The sequence below is a fragment of the Carassius gibelio genome, chromosome B7 (assembly GCF_023724105.1).
Source record: "Carassius gibelio isolate Cgi1373 ecotype wild population from Czech Republic chromosome B7, carGib1.2-hapl.c, whole genome shotgun sequence".
Classification (NCBI taxonomy): domain Eukaryota; kingdom Metazoa; phylum Chordata; class Actinopteri; order Cypriniformes; family Cyprinidae; genus Carassius; species Carassius gibelio.
The window spans coordinates 33,658,796-33,682,197 of record NC_068402.1 but is presented as its reverse complement, the minus strand read 5'-3'; the positions used below and the strand labels follow the sequence as shown (position 1 = coordinate 33,682,197).

General features: G+C 37.2%; 1 protein-coding gene across 22 annotated transcripts in view; it reads right to left on the bottom strand.

Annotated features, from left to right (window-relative positions):
- Positions 1-3,548: 3,548 nt before the first annotated feature.
- Positions 3,549-23,402, bottom strand: part of mical2a (microtubule associated monooxygenase, calponin and LIM domain containing 2a) — a 55,227-nt gene continuing 35,373 nt past the window's right edge. For 2 of the 22 annotated variants that reach the window (XM_052561317.1, XM_052561318.1), the window contains exons 12-30: positions 22,833-22,980; positions 20,979-21,178; positions 19,281-19,387; positions 19,089-19,157; positions 18,868-19,005; positions 18,167-18,280; positions 15,947-16,195; positions 14,889-14,996; positions 12,849-12,923; positions 12,047-12,175; positions 11,877-11,954; positions 11,581-11,673; positions 10,980-11,095; positions 10,789-10,858; positions 9,869-9,958; positions 7,560-7,664; positions 7,060-7,240; positions 6,126-6,202; positions 3,549-6,037 (exon numbers count right to left, since the gene is read on the bottom strand). In XM_052561317.1, the coding sequence (XP_052417277.1) occupies positions 5,660-6,037; positions 6,126-6,202; positions 7,060-7,240; positions 7,560-7,664; positions 9,869-9,958; positions 10,789-10,858; positions 10,980-11,095; positions 11,581-11,673; positions 11,877-11,954; positions 12,047-12,175; positions 12,849-12,923; positions 14,889-14,996; positions 15,947-16,195; positions 18,167-18,280; positions 18,868-19,005; positions 19,089-19,157; positions 19,281-19,387; positions 20,979-21,178; positions 22,833-22,980 (2,525 nt within the window). In that variant the 3' untranslated portion in view covers positions 3,549-5,659. Of the gene's footprint in view, positions 6,038-6,125; positions 6,203-7,059; positions 7,241-7,559; positions 7,665-9,868; positions 9,959-10,788; positions 10,859-10,979; positions 11,096-11,580; positions 11,674-11,876; positions 11,955-12,046; positions 12,176-12,848; positions 12,924-14,888; positions 15,058-15,946; positions 16,196-18,166; positions 18,281-18,867; positions 19,006-19,088; positions 19,158-19,280; positions 19,388-20,978; positions 21,179-22,832; positions 22,981-23,402 lie in introns of those variants that run through there. The other 20 variants (XM_052561329.1, XM_052561328.1, XM_052561319.1 and 17 more) reach the window with 20 other exon arrangements.

Sequence of the window (23,402 nt, the reverse complement as noted above, 5' to 3'; positions counted from 1 at the left end):
AGTGCCGTCTAAAATTTTCTTTTCAAATTTTGCCTTTTTATCAGGCTCCATATGTTTGGGTTAAGACATTTTACTTTGATGTCAGTTTATAGGTCCTTTTCCATGCCATTAAAGTGAAATAACTGAACACAAAAATACGAATTTCAGATGGCACTTATGCTTTTGCATCTGAACTCTTCATATGTTCATGTTTATATTTGTATTTATCTATATGCATATGTTAATATTAATATAGAACCAAAATTTGTTGTTTTTTTAGCAAATGGGATGATGCCAACTATACCCTTATTAATAATTATTAAGAGTAATGTTAATTATCAGAGTAAAAAATTAAATCTTTAGCGGGCCATGAAAGATGCAGAATAATTAACGTCTAGCTCCATACTTTTTTCAGATGCATCTACAGTGCAACAGTTTGCAAGAACAGATAGGTTTGTTTGGACACCCTTGATAGAGGATCATGCATTATCTACATGTGTCACTTGCACTTAAAATAAACAAAAGGAAGAGAAGTAGAAATTTTAGATACAGACAGATTAATAGTAATTAAAGTATGTTTTAGTTTACCATAAATGCTTGTCAGTATAGTACATTCGCACACTATTTCACCATATTTAACAATATTTTAAATACGACAGAACTGTGAAAATACAGGGTGCCCAAAGAGCTCTCACCAAAGGGATGGAGAAGAAATTGTTTTATAACATAAAAGTTACTAGAGACACATCTGGCAGCCTTATAAGTTTAAAATATGTAGTACCAGAAAACCTCTGAGGCCATTAAAGCAATCACACAATATCATCAGGGGAGTAAAACGTCTGATCAAAGCCTTGTAAGATGACAAGATGAAAGGAGGAGAAACATTTCAATGCAGAGTACAGAGAACAACACTAGACAAGCATTGTTTAAAATTCATTTGGATAAACCTTTGGAGTTCTGGAAGAATGTTTTATGGAGTAATGAAACCAAACTGTTTTGGATCCATGTATCAGCAGTATGTCTGGTGCCAAAAAAGGCAAATCTTATGAACAGAAGAACACCATCTCCATGATCAAACATGGTGGACCCATCTTGTTATGGAAGGGTGTTGCTGTTACAGGAAGTGTATTGACTGTATGCAGGACATCATGGATTTATTTTAAGGTATTGGGTTATTTTGACAAATACTGTGATGTCTTCAGTGACAGTGTAGAAACTTCTAAACAACCTTCGTTCCTCATTCTGCGGGGGTCTCCTACAGGAGAACAACATCTCCTGAATACACTAGAGTGTCTAATAGCTGAGCTGCACAAATATATAAACACACGTAGACTACTATCACTCACGGAGAGAGTTTAAAGATTCAGAGAAAGTATTTCATTCCTAGAAGGAAACTGCTACGAAGCTTGGTGCTTGGTAGTCTTTTGGACAACTGTCAAGTCAGCAGTCTTCCCCATGATTGTGTAGCCTACAGAACTAGACTGAGAGACCATTTAAATGCCTTTGCAGGGGTTTTAAGTTAATTAGATGATTAGAGTGTGTCACCAGGTGTTTTCAATATTGAACCTTTTCACAATATTCTAATTTTCTGAGATCCTGAATTTGGGATTTTCCTTAGTTGTCAGTTATAAAAATTAAAAGAAAGAAATATTTGAAATATATCAGTCTGTGTGTAATGAGTGAATATAATATACAAGTTTCACTTTTTTGAATGGAATTAGTGAAATAAATATTTTCATCTTAAACTTTTTGATGATATTCTAATTATATGACCAGTACCTATATATATATATATATATATATATATATATATATATATATATATATATATATCCATCATAACTCCCTGTGTGAGACGCTGTGTCGCTAGGCTCTGCTCTTGTTGAACCACGTGGGGGCGTTAATGGGCTTCTTTTTTTTTTTAACTCTCTCCCGTTCATGGCTCATGAGGCTTCTGTATGAATGTTTTCATCCATTTTTTATTCATTCATGTGTTTATGACAACAGGAAATATTGTTCTTTCCCTTGCTAATCAGTCAAATATAAGCCATGGAAAATACCCCGATCCATCATCCCAAACTCTAAACAGAATAATCGAATTAAAATGTGTTTTTAATTAAACTGAACGTGCAATATGCAAGCCACCTTTCCTTGTGTATCTTGAATGAAAACTTGCATTTGCTTCAACAGGATAATAATCTGTGATATTTCAGCAGGGATGTGAAGTGTAGTGTTATTTGGATACATTACATTTAAAACAGATGTCTGAATGTATTTTGGCACTGCCTTTTAAGAACAAACACACTCATGTAAAATATGAATATGATTTTTGTGATAGTATCCACAGTGAAGCACAACACTGTATCTATGGAGTGAGATAATAATGCACCGATGAAGACCACACACTGATGAAGACTCTTGGGAAGCAGGAATGCTGTCACACATGAAAGTGATGCAGTGTGTAGGCCTTGACCACAAACCCAAACCCCTGTCTTATCTGTCTAATGTCCAGCCAGAGAGAAAGTCTCATCCAGGGTCAGTGTGAACACTTATCAGCACTTACAGGTCTTGAAAGCTTTGTTCCCCTCACCCACTTGAGTCTGGTCATGGAAAGAATTTTGGAGTTCACTCTGGAGTTGGATGTAGGGATGCATTGTTTGACCATACTAAGAAAGGGATCTTTCTAAAAGGGATTTTTTAAAATAAGGGAATTTAATTATGATCATATAAAAAATATGAATGCATGACCAGTGACCATATCATATTTATAAGACACACATTTTTTATTTATTTATTTTAAATTACACTTATCTATTTGCATTGGTGAATTTTAATTACAATGCATATCATTTAAAATTATTAAACTGAGCAAGAAATGTCTTTTTTTAGGAGAACTTACACCAGTTTTTAGAGAGCCTTATTTACAGTTTATAATATTTTATTCCTAAAACACAGGGATTTTTTTATAAAATAAAATTACAAATAAAATAATAAATAAAACAGGGACAAAAAAGTATTTTGAACCAATGTCTAGATTTATACAAATTAAGTGCTTCTTAATTAAATAATGCTTTATTTGTATATATGAACAGCATTTAAGAAAACGGCAAAATAATAATACAAACATTATATATATATATATATATATATATATCTATATATATATATATATATATATATATATATATATATATATGGACCATATTCATCTTTGGCATCTTATGTTAAATTGTGGCTTTGATAATAAGGCTATTAGAGATCATAAAAATGAAAACTCACAGATAATAGATTTATAATATTGTCCATCTCAAACTGTATGGGTCATAACCTAATACCACAAGTTTGATTGCTCTTATACAAAAGTAAAAAAAAAAAAAAAAAGAGGTAATTAACCTTATATTTGCGACTTAAAACAGTAGGTGGAATTTAAGTGAAGGAAATACCCATAATGATCAACCGCTTATATGAATATTTCTAATTTAAATGTGTTTCAAGATATCATATGCATGTACTGTATGTAACAGACAATGACAAGATGTGCATGTAAAAATAGGTAAAAATGACAAGGCTTTGATTTTTCTTTTATTGCAAGAGTATGGCTTAATATAAATAAGGCAACAACAACTGTTTCAAATTGAAAATACACAGCAAACAACTTCAAACAGTTTTACAACATGTCAGATAAAAGGTGCTACTTTAACTAAAGGCCTAACGACCTGCTTTCATAGAGGCACACGGGCGCCTGCCTGAAGGTTTCTGAAATGTAAGCCAACTCTGAAACAGAAAGAAATGAAGAAAAGACAGAGGCTGCATGAGCAAGTAATTAACAAGCCTTGAAGAAAGACAGAGAAGAGAAACATGTCGGACGTGACGTGCAGATGAGAGAAACAGAGGCAGGCGGTTAGTGTCATGCAGCGTGCATGTCCACAGCTGTAAAACAGGTCAAAGATGCTGTAAGCGTGACCTTGCACACGATCACCTTTGGATCAGCGTTGCTCACAGCAAGTCAGGAGCAGACGCAGTGGAGAGGTCGAAAAGGACTACAAGTGAATAAAAAATGAGAAACATACATGAGAAGTGAATCAAAAGGCAGCTTGTAAACAGTGTATCAAAATGGGCTGCTAATGCACAAACATGGATTTAACAGATTTAATGATCCGTGCTTTATTTTCATGCATGTCATTTGAATTTGGTGATCTGCAATCACCATTCATACTAATTAACACATCCCAAACTAGCTTCGCCTTCCAGTGTTAACATAAAGTGTGTTTCATATTATTAATACTTCTCAGTAAGTTCTGACTGGGGAAAAAATGTGCACTTTAATTGCACTTACATGCGATACTGTAAAATCTATAAGTACAGTATTGCCCTGCCCTCAGACAGCACATCGTAGGTAGCAAATGACATCAGAAGAAACCGCATTAATAGTCCAGTGAATCAAATGAGAGACTACGATTGACTATGATTGAGACTACAGGAGATGAAATTAATGTGCATTTGAAACTGTCTGCTTATGCTTTGTGTACATATTTGGTATTTTGTTTCATAGAGCGGTGCATGACATATCTGTATTTATATTAGCCTGTAAATGTGACTTTTTGATGTTATCTGAATCTTAGCCTGTACGAGCCTGTACGATTTTTTTTTTTAAATGTATAGTTTATTTTTATTCTTTGTTGTATCATTTCTTTATTCCAATAGTTCACATCAATTTTTTTAAGGATGTTTTCTGTTGTTGCACCTATTGTTGTCATCTATTGGCTGAAAATATAATAACTGATATCCGGTAAAAAGTCCAAATCTATGCATCCCTAGTTACATATACAGCACACATGTAAGAACGTAGTCTTTATGGCTTAAAGTTAAACTTTAAGATGAACTCTATGGACAGCATCTGTTAACAGGAAATAACTGAAAAAAAAATCACTTCAACAGCAATGCAGTTTCAATGGAAGTATACAGGACAAGATAAAACACAGGATTAAATGTTAAAGTCCTAAAATGCTCACACTGTTTTGAACGTCCAGCCACAAAAGACAACACATTGAGTTAATATAGACAAGTCACTAGTGTGTTACACCACAAAAAAATGCTCAGCTCAGATAACACACCCTATGTTTTGATAAATTACTACAGACGCTTTGATAGAAATTTAAGATGCACATTTCCGCTTTAAATCCTGTGGAATGTCTTGTCCCACAGACTTCCATTGTCATTCTTGTTTGTTTTAACGGTATGAAGGATAAGATGCTGTTATTTTCGGTGATAGTCGGCAACATTTTCACAGATGCTGTCAATAGATTAGCTTGCGTTGAGCCAGGAAAACATTCCTTTTAACAGCCATGCTGTATGTTTTTCATAAGATATGTAAACATGTGAGAAGAATGTGACTTCCATGTTAATGACGAGGCATGTTTGCAGCTTGATCGGTCAGGTTTTGTAAACTTGCAGTCTGAATAAAAAACGTTCATTAATAACTAAAATCAGAACATCACTCTTAATCGTGCATATGAAGGCAGATCACTCATTAAAGTGCTTAAAGTTCACTCCGTGTTTGACACTTTTTTTCTCTTTACGCAAACCTTCGTAATTGAGAAAGGCTTTGGTAATTTGTGCGCAATCCAAACCAGGACATTTCAGATATGAACCCTTTTAAAGGGTCCTGGCGATGTTTCTCTCACACTAAGACCCAGTGGCCCATGTGCTCTTCCAGCCAGTGCTGTAGAGGCTGTAGATTGAGCGGCTCGGCCTCTGCGTACATCTGGACCAGCTGTTCATGGAGAACGGCGAGCAGAGGCAGACTCACACTGAGCAGTTCATACAGGAAGGTGTAATCCTCGACATTATCCCGCAGGTGGACTCCTGTGGCCCACACTTTACCATGCAGCCAGTTAAACACACGGCGAGGCACAGCACACACAGTCTGGCTCACGTGCAGCGGCCAGCGCAGGCTTCTCTTCAGGGAGGACAGGATACCTGGAGACTCGTCCTGGAGACGATGCTCACGTCCCTCTGGACTCCAGCTGGAGCCGTCGTGGGATTCCTCATTACATGTCTGAAGAATCAATATTAAGATGGGCCTGCTTTTAAGCTTTTAAGACAATTCTTAAAAAAAAGGGATGAAGCATGAATGAGTTTTTTACCGTGCGTAGAATCGGTGTCCCTCCATTCTTGACTAAGGGTTTCCGTTGAGCAAAGTGGAGTTTGCAGTACAACTTTCCTACAGGAGAAAAAATAGCCATTAGCATAAAGGTGTAGTCACATTTACTGTTCCTCTGTGAAATACTGTGGGCGAACTCAAGTTATTTCAGTAGGAATCCAAGCAGTCTGGAGTTTGGCTTGAGGACGGAAAAGTTCTCCATGCAGATTATATCTTGTATCTTAACCAAGAGAAAGCTGTTTGAAAGTGACTTTAGTGTGAGCTACGTTTATTAAACTGACACCTCATCTTGACTTCGGACATTTAGAAACAATGCCTGCATCTTTCAAACTGCAATCTTATGTGTATATACAGTATGACTGTATTTGATGCATAATGAAAATTTAAAAACTTGGTATGATTCTCCTTGTGATCGCTTGGGTTGCTATCACAAAAAACTGACCTCTTTTTGCAATGCAAAAAAAAATAGCCTGGAATTTAAAGGGACAGTTCACACAAAAATTCAAATTCTGTTAATAATTGCTCGCCCTCATTTCGTTCCAAACCTGTAAGACCTTCGTTCATCTTTAGAACACAAATTAAGATATTTTTGATGAAATCTGAGAGCTTTCTAACCCTGAGAACACAGAAATGAAACTGACACGTTCAAGGCCCGAAAGGTAGTAAGGGCATTGTTCAAATAGTCCATGTGACATAAGGGGTTCAACCTTAATTTTATGAAGCTCTGAGAATAATAATTTATTTAGATTTTTAGTTTTTTGTCATTTTTAGAGTTTGACAGCTCCAGTCCCTATAGAAACAAGGCAGAAAATGAATCAGCACCGGTTTAGAGCAATGTGAGGGTGAGTAAATGATTTAACACTCGTTTTAGGGTGAACTGTTAAATGAGAAACAGTGAGAAAGCACTTTTCCAGTACCTTCCTCTGAATCGAAGGAATGCCCTCCCTGGCGCAGTGGAGCTCTGCAGGTATGACAGCGGAAGCATTCCCTGTGGAAGTGGAATCCCTCTGCACTGAGCCTCTCCACCACAAACACCCGCTTCTTACACACGTGACACACATCACCCAGACTCTGAGGAAACTCTCTTTTTAAGGAAGGCTGGAGAAAAAAAAGAGGAAAAAAAAAGAAAACTGGTCAAGATTGTGTCTAGCATGCTGAAACCTGCTGCAATATCATTATGACCTACTGCAATTGCAAAAATGATGCAGTATATAGTCACACATTAAAGGGTACTGTATCCCACAATGCAGTGCACTTGATTTGACTTTTCAATGTTATAAGTGAATCAGAAGTAATTTCAGAAGCACATGGTAACATGAAATGCACTAAGCTACACAGGATGAGTTCATCAAATTCCTAGATTAATTCATATTTGTTTTCAGATTAAAAACATTTGACCATCTGATCTGTGGCTTACCGGACTGTCAGAGCTGCTTGCCTGGGGCATATGATCATTTTCATCGAGGGTAACCAGAGAGTTAGCTCTAGCACCCGCGATCAGAGACACTTTGCCTACTGTGCGCTACCAGCCAATGGGAGAGCAGGGACAGAAAGTGGAGAAAAGAGAATGAAACAGAAGGATAAAGCAATACAAGACATAGAAAATCTGTGAGAAAAGAATTCAGAAAACCTTTCTGTCAAACAGCGAGTTTGAGTTCGATAGATTCCTTTGAACCAGACTGCATTACTCTATTCTGTAACTCACTGAGCTGCATACATAAGCATCACAGCAACTTGGTGTAAGAAAGGCAAGATGTATCAAACACCCCTCCCTGTTTTAGGGAAAATTTAAGGTAGCACTGCACTCTTTACAAAAATTGCAATTCTGAAAAGCTTTAAACATGTACACAGTACTCTATTAATATATTGTAAAATATTGTTTAAAAATGAATTGTAATATGTTATAGCACAATAATTATGTGATGTGTATTTGACTGCTTGTTTTTCATGTTGTTAGCTTCGCAACATGCTAACATCAGACTATACTGACATAATTATGTTGTGTTTTCTGTGGAGAGTGATATGTGCTGACTTAGAAGGCATGCGTTCACGTAAATCATTAGAAATATACAGTATAACTCTGGATACATTTCTACCAAACCTGAAACAAGTAGCTTCAGGTCCTTTTGCTACACTGTCCAGGAGACATGTCCACCAGAAGCACTATAACACTTATTTTTTCCATTGCAGATGCAAGTTCAGTAAACAGCAGTCTTGAAGAAATGCATTTTCTGAAGCAACCATGCTGCTTTGGCTTCCTTCTGTGTGGTTTTCTGCTCTTTTGTTGAGTGTCGTGACTCATGTTCGACAGGACTCGTACCTGAGCTCTCTGCATGGTATATGCAATGCTGAATTAGGTGTGCTTCCAAGCAAGTTTACAACTGTATGTCAGAAAATCCACATAAATGGAGCTGCTTATGTGCTGCTTAAAGGTGCTGTAGGGAACTTTTGTAAAAATATATTTTTTACATATTTGTTAAACCTGTCATTATGTCCTGACAGTAGAATATGAGACAAATAATCTGTGAAAAAATCAAGCTCCTCTGGCTCCTCCCAGTGGTCCTATTGCCATCTGCAGAAAGTCATGTACTCCCGGTAAAAAACAACCAATCAGAGCTGCGATCCGTAACTTTGTTTGTTTTCAATATGTAGAAAAATGTATATAATAAGCGAGTACACCCTGAATCCATTTTCCAAACCGTGTTTTTGGCTTGTCCTGAATCACTAGGGTACACCTATAATAAGTGTTTATATTCGGACTATTTTAGATTGCTTCGGGGGTACCACGGCGGAGTAACCCAGTACCTTTGTGATTCTTCATAGACATAAACAGAGAGAAGTAGTTCCGGCTACGATGTTCTTCCGCAAGACGCAAGCAGTTCTGTTTATTAACCGCTAGAGCGTCAAAAGTTCCCTACCGCAGCTTTAAGTCAAAATGTTAATAATAATAAATCATGCAATGTTAATATATATATAAAGTATACCAAAGGTATAAAATATTATTGTGTTAATCAATAATCTGCCCCTGTAATCATAATTTGTATGAAAAGGAATACAGTCTGTTGGTCTTTTAGTGCCTCTAAAGTTAATTTAATCTGGACACTGTGCTGAAATGCCTTAACAGGTATGCTTTTGCAGAATTGTAGCAAGAGTCACATATTTTTCATGAATGCTTGGGTCACGGTTATAGAATAGCCATCTTCACTAGGCTCTTTTTTTTTGCTCACAATGAGGGTTTTAGCTCACAATGAGATTAATTCTGGAGATACTTCTCAAGGCATCAAGTAAAATTTGAAAAACTCCTATGTTGAGATGGTTATGTAATGATCCATTCACTTTTAACTGTTCAGTGGGTGGAGGTAGAGTTTCAGGTTAGGCATCTGGCAATGGAAGAGAGGACTTTTAAATGCTCTTTTTCCTTGTGGTCAGCTGGAATGTAAGGATGCTTACAGCCAAGTGTGTGTGTGTGTGTGTGTGTGTGTGTGTGTGTGTGTGTGTGAGAGAGAGAGAGAGAGAGAGAGAGAGAGACTGGCACGTTCTCATTAGAAAACCAACCATGTGAAGAGAGACAGTCCATCAAAGAAAGCCGCCTCCCTGATCAGTGCTCTCAAGTCCTGCCTACAACATGCCAGCAATATCACAGAAGACTCATTCCAGTAAGACTTTGACTCATGCGAGTCCTGGGAGATTGTAGATAAGAGTCATTCCACAGATATGCTCATATACCTGTTCGGGAGCATATGAGTCTCCATTTGACTGAGGAACATCTGTTTGTTTTCTTACAGTAAAGGATGTTGTGCTACTGCTGGTGGCAGACTGAAAATGTAGATTTGAGAATTTATGGCTGCAAATGTTATAATCATCTTGGTTAAGTTAAATGAAATGCTTATCCAAAAATGAAAATGTATTATCTCCATATTCCTCCAAACCTGTATAACTTCTTTTTCCATTGAACTCAAAAGGAGCAATTTTTTTTGCTTTCCAATTTTTTTCCAATGCAAAATCAATTCCGATGGAAAAAAATTGGAAAGCATTTTTTTCCTTTGCTATTTAACTGGCACCATACACTGTAATATATATAAATTTTGGAATTTAAAATAGTATTTTTTGTAAAAAAAATTAGTTTTATTCATAAAAAAAAAAAAAAAAAAAAAAATATATATATATATATATATATATATATATATATATATATATATATATATATATATATATATATAAAACAGATTAAAAATATATATATATTTTAAATTCCACAATTTTATGTTTATTCAATATATTACTTTCTTTGTAATTATTTGTAACATTTGCTAGCAAGTGGATATTGTTTTAAGGTAATTCTTAAACCAATTATTTTTGGGTGTATTAAAGTGTTTTGAAGCTGATATGATAGCTTTGTCTGAGTTAAAGACCACATCAGAAGTCACTGAAACTCTCTCATTTTCTCATTTTCACATCCACATATTCAAACTAGCCCTGTAGCATTCAACTTTGAAACAAGTGAGATATTTCTTCTATGGAAGAAAGAGCGGTACACAAGTTTGGAACAACATGAGGGTGATTAAAAAACAAAAAGCAGCTTCATTAGTGGGTGCATATTTCACTTTCAATCAATGAATCAAACAATTATCTAGCCAAACACTCACCATTTCTGAGTTACACATTGCTTCTTCTTGCACGTTTATGCAATGAAGTATTTCTGGCTTTAATTTACTGCTTTAAAAGAGACATGGGCAGAGTGATAGTGATACTGTATGTTAACAAGAAATGGCTCTGAAAGGGATTAGAACTAAGGCCATGCACAGGAAGAGTGTTCAAGTTAAAACCACATGTGTACCGTAATGAAGAAGCAGAGCAGAACGTAAAGGAAAGATGGAGTGGAGCAGTGCATTTTGGGATGGGGTGAAATGTTATGGAGTTAGACTGATGAGGATGGATAGTGGAAGAACTGGTCTGTTCAGAGCAGAGATGGAGAGACAGATTAGACAACAGATAAATAAAGATTTTGATTATACTGTATGTTACATAAAATAACATAAATTTTAATTTAAATCTGATTGCTCCAGTATTGCCAAGTAATTTTTTCTAACTGGTTTTGGGCTTTACACTGACACTTTTCGGTGTGAATTCAGAATCACACAAAGGTTTTCAGTCACTGATTGAGGCACTCTAAGAAAATACCCTATATCCACAAACACACTTGGTGGTTAAGATTAATTCATTTTTTTGAATGCTCTTATGTGTGGAACAACTTCTTTACACCATCAAGTATCGTAAACTGCCTATTTTAACACTTCACAGTGAAAAAAAATATTTTTTTCATACCTCGACATAACAGAAACACTGTCTATATGACATGCAAACATGTTGGTTTCACTTTCCATATATGTTAAGTCACAGATAATGCAAAACAACAAGTTTAGATGGTGCCCTGATACCTTATCAGGTACGTTAAAGTTTCTGTTTTCCTCTGACTGGGGGATCTGGGTTTCGCTCTGATGCCTAAAATGAGACGTTCTGCGACTGCTTAACTGTAACCACAAATTAAATCCCATTCAGTATGTCATAAAGCCGCACTCTGAGCATAGAGTAATGATAACTATAACCTACAATTATTTAGAAGATTGACTAAGCCGCTGACCTCCAGCATGCCAGATGTCAAAACACTTACGCTAAATCCCTTTCCACTGTAATTATATTTCCTAACTTAGCTGAGCGACGAGAGAACACTCACCAGATGGGAAGAACTCACTGTATCTCCCTGTATCTCCTTTATAAAGTGCTTTGCATCTAATGGTTTGGTTTTAGACACCTTAATCAAATGGATGCCAATTGAAGAGGAGAAAAAGTAAGAATTAGATTTAGCAGACTTTGAGAGAGTGTAAAATCCGCACGTGCCCTTACCTGCTGTAACAGCAGAGAGGGATAGGATGAAATGAGTGGAGGACAGGAAGCAGCAGTGCATTGTGGGAGAGGACATGAAGGGGTGGTCAGTGGGATGGAATGAGGAAAATGGAGAGATGAAGAGTGAGGCTGCATGAACACAAGTCATGAAGAGAGAGATTGGAGCAAGTTGGATTATACCAAAATGCATGGGTTGAAAAAGACCTTCAAAGTTATCAACAGATTCTTTTATCTGAGCTTTTAAAATGTTGGTTTTCTTTAGAGAAGATGTACCAAGGATCTAATTTGACTGAATTTAAATCATACATTGCTTAATTTTTTCTGTGTAATGCTAATCAAGTGCAAAAAAAAAATTCATTAATGTAACAACCTTTTCACCATTTGTGAGCTCTGAGGTTGCTAATTGACAGTACATCTGACAAGCCATTTGTTCACATTATTTCAATAGTTTATCAGTGATTATCATGATATCAATAGATTATCATGATGAAAAACTACATTACCCATGATTCTGTACAGAAAATCCCACCAATCAGAGAGCTGTGGTGAGCAAATCGCACCGAAAGAGCTCTGTGGAGTCGATCTTGCTAATTTTAACAGATTTTCTTGCTTCAAATAAAAGTTTGCGATGATTCACATTGTAGCTGGTTGGCTTGGTTCATGGCTTATAACTTATAACTTTAAAATCCTTATTGGAAAATGAATGGTACAGTAGAAATACTTCTGTAACAGTGCTGCTGAAAAAGTGAACAGGCACTAATGAAATCTATATCATATTTGTAAATGTCTCAGAAAGAAGCACCTTTGAGCTTTTCACTGATTCTCTCTTCTCTTCACAAAGCTGCATGTCTAGCTGCCCAGTCTGAGGTATATCCGTCTTATTAGGAGCAGAGGAAAGAGCATGAGGAGGACATGAATTGATGATGATTCATTAAAGGCTGTTAAATGGGCAAGAAGTATTAGGAGTGTTAAGTGGAAGATGGAAAGAAGTGAATGTGTAAGTAATGACAGGCACAGTCAGACAACAGGAGTCAAGATTAGAAGAGGACATGGGAGGACGTACTGTAGGGAGCAGCAATGCATTCTGGGATTGGGTGTGGTGGGGTTAATGTGGAGATGGATTAGAAGGTCAGACAGCAGAGGAGTCAGTCTGTCCAGAACAGAGATAGCATGAACATTAAGAACTGAGAAAATTGGATTGCAGGACACTCATTACTCAAAGGAAAATGTATTGCTCAAATGTTGCTCTTTTAAATCTCAGGAGGCCTTAGTTCTTAGAATCTTGTAGTTATGTTTAACTGACAAATAAAGAACGTTATCTCTGATGTTTCTCCAAAGATTCCATGGTTAAAACAAACACAAAAATAGACATGAGCAGTAAAATTAACATGGATAGTTACAGAAAATGTGGTCTTAGAGTATTTGATTTATTGAAATTTAATTGCAGACTTAGGTTTAAGCAAAGTTTGAGATGTTGAGATCTCTTCTGAAACTCTCTGTCTCTCCACGAAAAGTCCATTCCATTCACTTTGTAATGTTTTTTACACAGAGCACATCAAATATGGTACATGGATGCTCAACAGCACCTCCTTAAAACATGAGAACAAATCACATTGGTTCTTGAGGAAGCGCAAACATTTATCACAAAGTTCTGGTTGCATGAAATTTCAATGGAAGGACAGAAATCTCTCAGGTTTCATACAAAATATAGTACTGTATGTTCATTTGTGTTTCAAAGAAGTCTCGCAGGTCTTATGGAACTACATGAGGGTAAATGATGACAGTAATCGACTGAACGATCCCTTTAATTCTTGCTCTTTTTGCTCTTATTTCTGCCTGACACAACTGAGATATGAAAGAGACCTCATTTGTGTTTTTCTTTCCTATGGGTACATGTAAAAATATACTTCTTTGTGGAAAACCAGGAAACATGCAACATAAATGATGTTATTTAAGTAACTTAAGTTCCTTGTGGAAAATGTTAAAATTATTCATTCAGATTTAGCCGTTGTTTGAAGGCTCTAGAGGACTGTTCAACATATGTTACTCACTCTTTGGAATGTTTTCAAAAGCTAAATATACTCAACCGGTTCATAGAAATTACAAGGAGGAGTGTCTGGCCCGCAATTTAATGACGGATGACAAAACCCAGAACATGCGTGTTACAGTATGAAGCCAGAGAGAGCAATCCACACATACGGAGAGAAGAACTAGCATCAGTTTTTGCAGATATATTATTTTTTGTTATCTAGTTAACTTGTGTATTTTTTTCGCCCACTGCATTTTCTCACAGAAGCACATAGTACTGCTAGAAAATGTAATAAATGCACAGAGAATGAGGATGTTTGAATGATCTGTGGACACCTGGACTGATGGGTTCTCCTTATGCATGCAGTAAAAAAGCAAAGAAGCTGCTTTTCCAGTCTGAGAGATCAATTTAAACGCTTACAGGACATCTGAGCAGCCCAGAACCCTTTATAAGACTAAGAGAGCATGTGAATTTCACCAACCTTCCCCGAATTTAGAGAAAACTTGATTCCAACCATTTTTTCAAAGAACAACCAAATACCTCGTAATATGTTATGATGTCCGCTGACTTTATTGACTCTTTTCGAGTAAAAAAGCACTGCAGTATGTCCTCAGCTGACCCACATCTGTTCTGCTAGACAGATTATTAACCAATCATGGGTGAGCGGGGTTTCAGGGAATTAATTACTCAGTATGCGATTATATCTGCAAAGACTGCAGGTGCATGAAATGATGCTCAGTCACTCAGTGATCACAGGCCAAAACCGCAGGGCATGCAACAGCAGCAGAGTGAGGAAATCCGTAACATAGTCACCTGAGGTGGAGAGCAGGCCTCGCCAGAGAACAGAGAGCTCAAATGCACAGCCTTCTCCTTTATGCTTTTTTTATGAAACTCCCTGGCCTTTTGAGACTGGGCTTTCCTCTGAGTGAAGCCGGTGGAAAGGAAACAGCAAGAAAAAAGTGGAAAAGAATAAAGACTGAGCCTGTGGTGAATAGGAAGATCTGTGGTTAGATCCCTGTCCACTAATGTGTTTGACATTTATTACTTGTCTATAGAATTGTGATTAATGTCATGCGTTTTAATGCTGCTAACTTGATTATTTTCACATTTAAAATGGGTTGAAATTGCCTCTAAACATACATATTCTCTAACAATAATTAACATTATTTTTCATAAATCAGGTATGTATTTTTGCTAAAGATCTCATATGGATTTTTTTTATAAAGATATTTTCTATTAAAAAGACTTTAAATCATATGAACAGCTATTCATAGCTCAGTCTTCAGAAAGAAGGCAGAACAGAATGAAATAGTTTTAATGTCAAAATTGGTAAATGGATTAAATGGGACATTCTATGAAATGGGTGCAATTTTACATTTTGAAAAGAGAAATTAAATGCCTTTCTGTTATAGCTTGTAGACATTCTGTCTAAAGAATAATGCATTTAAGTAATAACAAATAGCACTGCACCATTTCAGGCAAAGTAAAAACTCAATACAGGTTGGGATGTTATTATTCCTTTAGACAAGTGAATATCCTAAAGATCCAATTCTTGACTAAACAACTCATGGTAACAGGGTTGATATTTTAAGATCTGTCTCCTAACAAATAAAATCTAGTGATAAAAAGGGAGATTCACTATTTTAAGGTACAATAATGTAATTGTGAACAGTATGTTACTTTAATAAGATATTCTTATGATGATAACAGGGTTGACACTGATCCTGGGAAAAATACTTCAAGTTTTACCAAATATTGGCAGAAATAATAAAGACAAAATACTATCTTTTATGCCCATGTTTATGAAGGACAACTGAGGAGCCCTACTTATAATACACATACAAGACCGAAGGAAGATGGTGGTGGTTCACCTGGCTAATCTCTTCTTCCACCCTCTGGAGGCGCTGGAGCATTGCTCTCATGGCCAGCACTGCTGAGTGGCAGGTGGCTGGATTTCCTGAGTCTGAGTCAGCTGTGTTCTCTGCCTCTGATTGTGTGTGAGTGTGTGTGTGAGTCGGCTGAAGTGGTTTCCTCCGTGGATTCAGAGGACTAGAATGAAGCGAAGGGAAGAGAAGAGCCGAGGGCTCCTCAGAGTGTTGCACACAGGCGATGGATGGAAACTGTGAACACACAGCACATGTGGGCAGCGCTGGATATGAGCTATCAAACTGATAATACACAAACTTGGGAAAATTTTGTAGTGAATCTACAGAGAGTCAGAGATTCACATTGTGAAATTTAATGGAGGTTTTGAAGTAATGCCACAGATGACATTTTTTTGGTTTCCTTTCAGTCACTTTAGACGCCACGTTGGTGACTGACAAATTGTGAATCTCGGCAGAGAGACCAATCGACTTAAGAGTGTAACCAAACAAGCTAATGGACACTGGCATGCGGAGTCGCATCTGGCTGCCACACCACGCAGCACAGGTGTAAGAGGCAGCAGATGCACTGCAATCATTCATCTTTTCGATCTGGAGCCAAGCGGTGGTGCATCACTACTGCTCTCCCTTCCGTCGAGTGATTGAAAACAAGTGTGGGCATTACGGCAGTCGGAAGCGGTGGTCACTGTCTCATGGGAAAAAAGCTCATCCTTCATGGAGACACACCGGAAGTGTGCGGTGGCCAGCTCCCCTGCGTGCTTCAGCACTAAAAGAGCAATCTCTGAAAGAGCAACACGGGTGATCACGTCTTTTTAAAGATGTCCTATCACCCCTGTGATTCTGGATTGTGTTACTTACCTGGCGCCTCAGAACAGTCAAGATCGCTGCCTCACTTGTCTGGGTATTAAGCACGCTGAGGAAGCTTTCATGGATGGTGCATGTTTTCTGTCTGGGGAGTTGCATAAAAGTCCCTCTGCCGCAATCCAGCATTCGTCCCGGGGCATCGCAGCTTCCAGTGGAGTCAGAGGTGATTTCTAGGATCATGGTGACGGCTTCTCCAAAGAAAGTTACTCACCCCTCAAGTACTCTGCAGCCTGTGGAGATGCCGGTAGTGCACGCTGGGCCCTCTGCAGGACAGAGTGTACCACCCTTATCCTTCGGTGCTCCCCCTGTTGACCAAATGTTGATCTCTGTATCAGAGGGTGAACTCTCTCTCTCTCTCTCTCTCTCTCTCTCTCTGGGGATGAGAGTGGCATTGCCCGAGTCAGACCCAGAGATGATGGCTATGCTTTCCCTGGCTGCTGAGAATGTCGGGCTCATGTGGATCCTCCAACACCTCCCGGTTCATCAGTGGGGGTTGCACTGGTTCTCAGGGCCCCCTCTGGTGCCATTCTTCTCAGATGTTAATGAGGAGCTCACAAGATCATGGAAGGCATGATTTTTCTGCCGGTCCTATGGCCGCTACCACTCTGGGTGGTGATCCTTGTCTCCCCTCGTGGGCCTGTAAGTAACAGTAAGGTTTAACTGGCAGTCCTTACAGAGCTTGTGGGGAGGCGGCCTCTGCCCTTCATGCTATGGGTGCAACTCCTGTAGCGTGTTGATAGGGATTCCCAATTCGTCGGTCACCGACGTGACGTTAATATTAACCGACTGAAAGGGAACGTCTGTTACATGTGTAACCTCGTTCCCCAAAGGAGGAAACAGAGACATCACTTCCCGTCGCCACAGTTGCTGTACTACTGCTGAGCTGCCGGGTCACCGGCTCGGCTCCTCAGTGAAAACATGAATGAATACGGTGCACCTGCTGCCATTTGTTCCTGCACTGTGAGGTGTGGCAGTCAGATGCAAATTCCTCATGCCAGTGTCCACTGGCTCATTTTGTTACACTCAAAGTGGATTCACCTTTCTGGCAAGATTCTCAATTGGTCAGTCACCAATATGATGTCTCCGTTCCCTCATTCAGGAAACGAGGGTTATTTTAAAGAACATTAAAAAAATTCTAAAGAAACTTTTTTGAACTTTGAATGGTAAACTTCAAAAGGTTCTTTATGGAACCACAGATGCCAATAAAAAAATACTGTACAGTCTTAAGAGTGTAGAGTTTTAAAATATGGATATTACTAAAAATCTTATCAGCTAATACCAGGTGATAAAATATATTTTTATAAGTATTTTTTTGTGGGTGTAAACTGACTTTGGAGGTTCTACCTGTTTTTTAGGGGGTGGGGGTGGTGGGACTTTCTTCTTGATAATGTTAAAGAGAGGGCTATCGGTCATATCGAGCGATGGAGGTCTTGGAGGCCTCTCATCATTAGAGTCAGACTGAAATCATTATACCAGGAACAGTTTCAGAGAAAAGGAAGCCAGGGTCAGAGGAACAGAGGGAAGAAAGGAGAAAGAAGAGATTAACTAAGAACTGAAATACTCAGAAAGCAAAAATGTAAAAGAAATGATAACCCCTTAATTTTGTCAATATATTTTATAGAATTTGAAACCAATATGCCTTATACCATTAAGATCCATATCTTGATGTCAAGCCTTGTACAACACATCATGACATATCAAATTGCAATGTTTGTGAAAGATGCTTTAAGCACCAGCAGACATTTAGTCTGCTAAAAAAATCTATTGTATGGCTTCAGACAGTTTTGCGCACAAAACATAAAAGAGCGCTTTTAGAGTGTTTTTTGATGCTCTACAGCCTTCACCTTTATTATACGGAAAAGAGCAGCAAGAACATTTGGCAAAATAGCTCTTTTTGTGTTCCACTGAAGAAAAAATGGAAATAGAGTTGATCTAAGAGAGAGTAAACAATGACAGAATATTCACTGCCATATGAACTATTTCTTTAAGAAAATTCAATGTAAATCTTCAGCTGATGCCATGAGTTCAGATAAAATAGCATTTACCTGTCTGCGAATAGAGCAGCTTGCAGTGCTGTCTTCAAATTTTGCTAGAAGCTGAGTGGCCATAAACTTGACCTTGTTTTCTTTCAGTTCCCGCCCCTCACTGGATGAAGGAAAACTCTGATTGATGGATCTGATTGGCTGGAAGAGAAGTGGACCAATCAGAGACCAGTTCTAGTGTCACATGCTTTTACTAGTTTGTTATTATACACTATAATACAGACCTCTTCTAAGTAACTTATCTTCCGTCTTCTCTTGTATATGGCATCATTGTCTTCAGTCTTTTTGTCATTCTAAGGAACAATAAGTCATATTTAGCTTTAGAAGTTGATGTCCAAACTTCAACAAAATAAGAAAGTCCACCAAACAGAAACTGTGAAAGAGCTCGCAATTAAATCAAACCCATTGTATACTACCTTGGGTATGCGTTTACGAGGCTGAAGCAAACTCAATGACTTGTAAACAGGCCTGGAAGAACCTGATGGATATTTTTCATTATTTGCATCACCATCTCGCTTTGAATCTACAATAAACCACATGACAAACATTTGCATGGCATTTGATAATAAACTACTGCAACATATATTCTTGGTAAACAAATGCACATCACTTTACAATATAAAAGCCTCATATTACAGCTTGATTGTTCTAGAACAATGCCTCCGCAGGGGCACAATCGCGGTCCGGGGGTGGGGGGTATGGATATGCTTCTGCTGTATTAAAGTCTCTGAGGCCAGACAATATATTATGTGGAATATTTATAGCCTCCTCCACTGTAGTGATATGCAGATCTGCAGGGCGGTAACCTGGTTTCAGACAGACATGCATTCCTGGCATGACTGAGTGAGAGAAGGAATTGTGTAACACAAATGTTCAAGTGCAAAAGGCCAGATAAAATGCTTCTCTTTAGGGGTTTTCCATAAATGCATTGTGTGTTTCCTTCATGGACACACCTCATGCAAAGTAGGTGGAAGACACACTCAAAGCAGGTAATAGGTTTTGGACGGTGTAAAAGGTTCATTTTTGAACACCTTTAATGGGCTAAATGTAACAATGTCATGTACATTTTGAGAGCTGAAGGAGCTGAAAAGATATTTCTATTGCAATAATGTCTGTGAATTATGAGACTATGTCTATATACTGTATACTGTATCATGTACAGTACACTATTATTCCAGGTTTGGAGTCAGTAAGATTTTTTGTTTTAATTTAATTCTTTTATTTAGTAATGTCATAAATTAAACTGATGAGGGAAATTGAAAGTGACAGTAAAGATATCGACCGGTCAAATCGATTAATCGTGATTAATCGCATCAAAAATTAAAGATTGCATTTACATAATATATGTGTGTGTACTGTGCATATATGTATATATAAATATACACGCATACAGGTAATATATGTAAACAAACTTTTATTTTCAATGCACTTAATCACGATTAATCGATTTAACAGCAATAATTTATGTTACAAAAGATCTCTCTTTCAAATAATTGCTGCTCTTTTGAACTTTCAATTCATCAAAAGGCAAGGAGAAATGTTCAAATACTAGTATGCTAGATATTTATGCACATTTAATTAAGCAAATTTTATCCATCTTGGAAGAATTTTTTTTTTTTTTTTTTATACTTGTATATATTTTTTAATCCAATCAAATAAGTCAAGCAGACCTTATTGTATATATGTTTACTACCAATTAATTATTATTATTTATTGTTAATACTTTTATTCAGCAAGGATGCCATAAATTGATGAATTCAAATCAAAAGCGTCAGTAAATCCACTTATAATGTTACAAAATTGTAAAAAAAAAAAAAAAAATTACTTTTCATTCATCAAAGTGTCCTGACAAAAATGTATCAACGGTTATTAAATTATAATAATTTTTCTCAATATTGCAGTTTTACTGTATTTTTGCTAAAAACTAAAAACAAAACAAAAATCAGCCTTGGTGCGCATAAGAGACTTCTTAAAAAAACATAACAAAAACCTTACCGACCCACAATATTAAACATTAGTGTAATTGATTCTGAAGTATAGGGCACAGGTAGCATACTAGTTTACCACTCCAAACACAGCCAGTGATCCTAATAGAGTTGTAAAGAAGAGTTTACCTGAAGGAGGTAGAGGCGTTCCCCGAAAGAGCTCGTAGATCTTGGAGAGGTAGTTGCACATGCTGGTCTTGTCCGGCTCCTGACCTGCCGCCAGCTCTTTCCCTGTGATGAAAGGCTTAATGCCAAACTCCTTCTCCGCCACATCAAATGCCAGCTGAAGGTTTCTGGCACAGTCTTGCTCATTGAGAGAGTCATAGTCACTACAGGAAACAAGGTGATAAGAACAGAGAGCATGGGACCTGAATTAAACAAGCTGCCCTCTTGACATTCATGCAAAGAAAGGACAATGTGCAGCTGTGAAACTTCTCTGCTTTCTTTAAGCTACTTTTAACCATCTTAAATGACAGACTTGAAAAATGGCTCTTGATAAAGTGTGTGAAATGCTGCACGTTTATGCTGTTCAAACACTTTCTCAGCCAAGAACGCTGAAGTTTAAAAGCCACGCTGTTTAGAATAAGTATTGTGTAGCAGGATATCTGTTTTTGAAGGGAAAAAGCAATTTCTCAAGGGGTCAAAGTGCTTTTCACATGTCTTGCTTATGTTTAGGAGCACACAGTAACTAACCGTGCGAAGGCAAAAGCTAATAAACATACAGGAGAGTTGACTGGTATGGTTGCCAAAACAGAACGTGATTTGTGGGTATGTCAGGAAGCAGACCAAATATTTATTAAACGTGCTTATGACTTAATTCAATTGCTAATGGTTCACTTATCATATGAACATTATCAAAGTGTCATGTAAACTATTATTTTATTAGGGACTGCCTAAACCATCCTTTACAATGGAGAATATTAGCATGTATTAAAAAAATAATTTTTGGTCAGGACACCATGATGTTTTAGTATTTTTTTTATCTGAATATGGTATCAAGGTAATACCATAGGTTTTATACATGCACATTATTTTTATTTTACTATTTTTTATTTTTTATTTTATTATTGGATGTAGTACCTAGAGATGTACTGGTAAAAAAAATCTTATCACAATTATAGTGAGCTAAATTATCACATTATCAATATTATTCATACCATGTTAATGGTTTTTTTTTTCAGTAGGACAAGAAAAAAATGGTTTCTGTACATGGTCTCATGTTTTGTTTTGTTTGATAAATGATATGATATGATATATGATAAAACCATGTTTTAAGGCATGTACCATGTTTATTTAAACATGGCACCTTGGTATTACCATGTAATTTATATATGTATTTTTTTCTGGATATAGTACTGATGTAATACCATGGTTGTTGAGAAATTGCCTTGGTAATTTTTTCCAGATGGTAATACCAATGCCTTTTTCTTGTTTCACATGGTAGTAATTACATGTTTTTTATCACTTTGTACAATGATAATACTCTACCAATGCTATGTTTGTTATATGTTGTATGTATGTTTGTTATTTTTTTGAACATGGAAGCAGGTAGAATAGTAATAGTTTTACTTTGTACCATGGTAATACCATTACCGTGCATTTATTTTGGGACATGGCACTATTGTAATACCATGTTTACGCCTAATTCTGGATAATCTATAAAACATGTACTAAAGACACTGTTGTTTAGCAGGTTTTCACAAAGTATCATGGCAATATTTAAACATACACCATGGTAATACCACAGTAATCTATTAAGTACCATGGAGTACCATAGTACTGTACATGAATAATGATAATCATACAGTATCACTAGCTACACTGTACCACAGTACTATTTAAGTGTCAGTAATTCAATACTTTGAGTGATCCTACTGTTCACGATAGTAGTAATAAATATTACATGCACATTTATAAAGGGATAGACAGTGTTCTGGTGATGTTTCCTGCAGAAGAGAGATGTTGTAAAGAATCTTATCTTACATGAGCTGTGGTCTGAAGCGATGTATGAGAGCACAGAGAGCCAGACCACTGCTCCAGCAGGAAGTGAGGTCAGTCACATCCACAGCCCTGTAGCCCTCCGTCTGCTTCTGACACCACGTCAGTAACCGACTCGGCCTGATCTCAGACTCTGTTAAACACACACACACACACACAAGCTGAGGAAAATGCTATTTAAAAACTGATCGACCCAAAAAAATCTGAGAACCTGAGACTTTAGCTTTATAAAAAAAAATATACAAAGGTTGATCTGGACTGAAAGGCAAGGTGACGTATTCTCTGTGTCAGGTGTCTGAACTTGCCTCATCAATCTCACAGCGGCATAATGCTCCTCTGACGCAACACACTCTTTATTATTTGTTTCAGAGTACTGTTTCAACCTAACAGCTAACAATTGTTTTTCGGTGCAGTAAAGCCACATGTCCATCCAGCTCAAAAGAACAGCAGCAAGGATTTATTGTTATGACCAGAACTTAAAGATATGTGATATTTCTGTTTTTGCCTCTTTTTCTATTTCCTGTTAAGAGGCTAATTTAGCCAAGGAAAGAGGAA